This window comes from Engraulis encrasicolus, chromosome 22, assembly GCF_034702125.1.
Source record: "Engraulis encrasicolus isolate BLACKSEA-1 chromosome 22, IST_EnEncr_1.0, whole genome shotgun sequence".
In the NCBI taxonomy this organism is placed as follows: Eukaryota; Metazoa; Chordata; class Actinopteri; order Clupeiformes; family Engraulidae; genus Engraulis; species Engraulis encrasicolus.
In genome coordinates, this window is record NC_085878.1 from 37,129,030 (window position 1) to 37,134,022 (window position 4,993).

Genomic DNA, 4,993 nt, shown 5'->3' on the forward strand with positions numbered 1-4,993 from the left:
AGAATAGAATAGAATAGAATAGAATAGAACAGAACAGAACAGAATAGAATTGAACAGAATAGAATAGAACAGAATAGAACAGAATAGAATAGAACAGAACAGAATAGACTAGAATAGAATAGAATAGAATAGAATAGAACAGAACAGAATAGAACAGAACAGAATAGAATAGTCTAAGCATTTTTGAGAGCAGCAGGAATATACAGTAATAAAGCCATAGGAGTCTGCAATCAGCCAGTACAGTGTTTATTTACAGCGTCCACCTCAGAATCAGGATGAAGTGCAGAATGAAAGATTTTGAAGTGTAAGCATTTGGATAGAGATCAACCATATATTTTAAGTTACGAGTTTAAGTTTGTAGTGAACTGTATATCACCAGATGACAGTTAAGTTATTAGGTCAAAAAACATGATCAGATCTACAGCCAAAGACAAAATGACTACGACAAAAGCACATTAACATAGTGGCTTTTTTAAGTTGTCCAATCAGTCGAATGGAATGTCCTAGGCCTCAGACTCAAACATCTTCTTCCTGCCGTCCATGCCAGCCTTGTCTTCAATGTTCTTACGCCAATCGCCAACATTCTCCTGTTGAGGGAGTACAGGCGCATGTGTGCATGCGCGTGTGTGTGTGCGTGTGTGTGTGTGTGTGTGTGTGTGTGTGTGAGAGAGTGTGTACATGTGTGTGTGTGTGTGTGTGTGTGTGTGTACATGTGTGTGTGTGTGCGTGCGTGCATGCGTGTGTGTGCGCGCACGCATGTGTGTGTGTGTGTGTGTTGGGAGGGGAGAGAAAGATAGGATAGAGAACAGGATGATGATAAAGGTGAGTCACGCAGTGTGAAGCATGAAGCGCCAGCTGCCCACATTGCTGAGGTATGAATGGCTCCACACGGCAGTAACATGTGTTACGCTGGCTGCCATTATGGAATTAGGTGAGTCATAACTGTCAGTGCCTTCATAAACACAGGACCATACCCCAGCATTAGGCCTCATCACTTGGCAAACACAGAGTAGCAGTTATCTACTCATTCAACCGGTTATTATGTGCGTAAACAATCAATGCTGCTGCACCCTAACTGTTTTAAACGGAGTGTGAGTACAGTACATGGTCTATATTTGAAGTTTTTACTGTGTGTAAGTTTGAGAAGGAATTCACTTTAACAAAACATTACATACAGTAATATTAGCAATAGTGTTAATATGTCTATTGTGTGATTTATAATGAGCGTGTGAAAATACATCGAAGTGGGACTATTAAAGTAAAAAGAAAGTGTGTGTGTGTGTGTGTGTGTGGGGGGGGGGGGGAGAGAGAGAGAGAGAGAGAGAGAGAGAAAGTGAAAAGAGAGAGGGTACATGTGTCTGTGCGCGTGTGTGTCGTTTTTTTTTACATGCCCCCACCTCTTCCTTGACCTCCTTCTTGACCTGCTTGAGGTTGGCCCGGAGGTCCATGGAGACCTTGTGCTTGTTGCCTAGCAGCGCCTGCAGCATGGCGTCCGCTGACATGCGAACCTTCTTCAGCGCCGGCTTCTTGAACTTGCCCTTCAGGTCCTGCACCTTCAGCCTCAGGTCCTCAATCTGACCAGCACACATGAAGAGTTATAGTCCAAAACCATATATACCTGTCCAGTATTCATTTAAAAAATATATCATCATCATCATCATCATCATTATTATTATTGTTATTATTATTATTATTATTATTATTATTATTATTATTATTATTATTATTATATATTATATATTATTATGTCCAGTATTCGTTTAAAAATATATCATCATCATTATTATTATTATTATTATTATTATTATTATTATTCATATATATTATCTATTATTATGTCCAGTATTCATTTAAAAATATATCATCATCATCATCAATAATAATAATTTATTAATAATAATAGAGAATTAAAAAAAAAGTGTTTGCATTCCACTTCCAGGTATTATCGTTAAAACACTGCTTTCTTGTTTGAGGTTGGGTAAGGAAACATCATGTGACACTGACGTAAGGCAGCAATTTTTGGACAAACCTTAAAATCAAAGTTTTAGAAAGTTTTAGGAAACACAATTTTAGCATTTTGAAAAAGGGGCTCTTAGTCTTCACATGGCACAGCACAAACCAACCCGGCAAGAAGACTATTTCTATTTCTGTGACCATGAGTCAACTCAGTATAAAATACATACTGCATATTCGAGGCCAACACACTGCCTCCACTACCTGGACATCTGTATCTAAACCATCTGCCTGAAGCGGTTTGATGAAGTTGTAAAAATCAAACGTTCTGCAGGTGTCCACGGTGCTCCTGACCCACCAGAGACCTTGGTTACACAGCCTACACCTGGCATAATTTACTGTCATAGGCCTTTTGGACAAAACATGATCGATGTTAGCAACATCTGTGCCTGTGTTACAAGAGAAGCACTGCATTTTAAATCAATCTCGATGCACTTTTGTGCACTGTTTTCCATTATGTTTCCATGGTATGTTGTCTGTGGCACCTCTTTGTCGACTTTGTCAACTTTGCTTTCCATGTCATATCTCTGCTCATCCACCGAGTCGATCTGCTGGTGTATCTTTTTACACAGGTCCTAATGGAAGGAGAAAACATTAATGGTCATTCATGATTGTTCAAAGTCATTGGCAAAAAAAGTATCTCGTATGTGAAATCTTTATCAGTACCATGCACTGATGTTTACGGAGCCCTTAAAATGACATGTGAGAGTAAAAAAAAAAGATTTCTCGTGCACATCAGAAATGTTCTTGTGCCCACCAGAAACATTCCTGTGCACACCAGAAACTTTCCGGTTGCGAAAAAAAAAAGTTCTCATACCCACCAGAAACGTTCTCATACGTACCAGAAATATTGTTGTGCCCACCAGAAACTAGGTCTCAGGTGCGCGTGCGAAACTTTCTGGTGCGCGTGCGAAACTTTCTGGTGCTCATGTGCAAGTTTCTGGTGGGCACGTGAAAGTTTCTGGTGGGCACGAGAAACACTTTGGTTTTTAAAAAAAAAAAATCTCGCATGTCATTTTAAGGGCTTGGTAGATGTTCAATATCATGAACAACTCAACTCCCCTTATCATGGGAGGTTTTGTGCAGTGGCCTACCTGCAGTTCATGCATGCTTGATGGGAAGTCAATGGATGGGCAGTTCTCCTCCAAGTATCTCTGTTTCTCTTCCTCCGCCTGCTGGATTTCAGCCTCAAGCAAACGCTGACCGACCTGCAGCATCATGCTCTACAAGAACAGAGAGTCCCCATCATCACTCTGATGACCGTGTATTATTATAATTCTGTACAACGGTTTTTGTGAACATTGTATTTTGTTAAATTTTCAAGTGTTTTAATGAAAGGTTTCTAACCTTTAGGTAATGCCTGCGGCTTGAGGTCATCTTTCTCCTATTGAGTTCAAAGAATATATAAGAGAACAAAATGTTGTTCATTGTTAGTACCGTATTAACCACTTTTGCATAACAATAACAGTGTGTAAAACTTTTACAAAAAGTACAAAAATAAGAACTTACTCAGACATCTTGCCAGTCTTTTGTTGCTAACTCCTGTGAATACAAAAAATAGACCATTATATAAAATTGGACCATTTTAGACAATAAAAAAATGTCTGACGCCACAATCTTTTCTCCTGAGAAGAGGGGTTTGACTGGAAGTTATCATGTCTAAAATTGGCTTGGGAGTGGGGGGCCAGTTGTCTTTACCGCTATTTGGTGCGTTCCAAAGCAAAAAGTCAACAACAGCTGACTCCGACCTGCCCCTCAAAGAATTTCCTCAACTACACAGAGACATTATCAAGCCAACTCCCCTCTTTCTTGCTCTTTTTTCTCTCCATTTACGTCTAAATGCTTACCTGTATATTGAATCTGACTTGCACACTCACGATTATTTTGTTATTCCTGTTCTTATTGCCATCATAAACACATGACATGAATGACAGCTCGATCACCCTTCAGCATCCTCTCAGTCTAGGTCAAAAGGTCTACGTACATAAAGCAAAAATGAGAGTACACCGTTTCAAATTCTGAATCTAGCACAGGGCAATTTACTCATAACAAACGCAGAACCTTAGGGGCATGTACCACTCTTGACACGCATTTTCGGAGAAAAAATAATATTATACAGGAAAATAATATTGCGTGAGGTATTAGTTTTAAACCACCAGAATGTATTACTTTCTGTCTCAATATTCGGTCCAAACACAAATGCAATGAAAGCATGACAATGGACGGTCACAGAGTGCAGACTACAGTACTGACAAACCCCTCTCAAGTGGCAGCTACTCAAGAACCAGAAACAACACAGGCCAAATCCCCAAGACCTTGCACCCTCCAGCCTCCAAATCCCTGTGATTTTACACCCCACCCGATGCCTAGTGCAGAAGAGATGGAGAACAGTGACCCTGAAGGAATGGAGGAAAGATCTCACCTATCAACCCGAGGGAAAGATGACCAGAGTGAGGTTGAGGCTGGGTCTTGCGGAGGAGATGAATGAGACGGGGGTGAGCCCATGGACAGTAGAAATCTGATCGGAGTATATATAGTGCGCTCAGATGTCTCGGCCAAAGCCAACCTCTGTGAAAGGCAGCCGATCCTGCCCTTAAGCCAATGGGCTTTGTTTGCTCCAGCCATCCCATAATCACATGCAGCAACCTCCCTTGTGCCCACTTCACATGGTGATGATGATGGTGCTGCTAATGCACTTTTTACAAATGCACCGTCACTTTTACTAATGTACTTGTTGTTTTTAACAGAGACATTTCTATTTTCTTTAACATCTCTATTTTTATCTATCCTACATATACTTTTTAACCTCCTGGTCCTGTGTTGTATGTATGCTGTCTACTGTCTTTGCACAATCTGTATGTTACTGCTGCAACAAATGAATTTCCCCATGGCGGGATAATAAAGGGCATACTATACTATACTATACTATGATCATGGCTGCTGACAGCTGTGGCTGGGCCCAGGACAAAGTCATCTGAAA

The 4,993-nt window shown here is 40.4% G+C and overlaps 1 protein-coding gene across 1 annotated transcript; it reads right to left on the reverse strand.

Annotated features, from left to right (window-relative positions):
* Positions 1–263: 263 nt before the first annotated feature.
* On the reverse strand, positions 264–3,561 carry LOC134439202 (troponin I, fast skeletal muscle-like). The gene is made up of 6 exons (XM_063189088.1): positions 3,523–3,561; positions 3,361–3,397; positions 3,108–3,236; positions 2,499–2,588; positions 1,398–1,574; positions 264–587 (listed from the first exon to the last, which is right to left on the reverse strand). Exons 1-6 carry the CDS (start codon positions 3,528–3,530, stop codon positions 504–506), a joined length of 525 nt encoding a protein of 174 aa, XP_063045158.1. The 5' UTR covers positions 3,531–3,561; the 3' UTR covers positions 264–503.
* Positions 3,562–4,993: the final 1,432 nt, after the last annotated feature.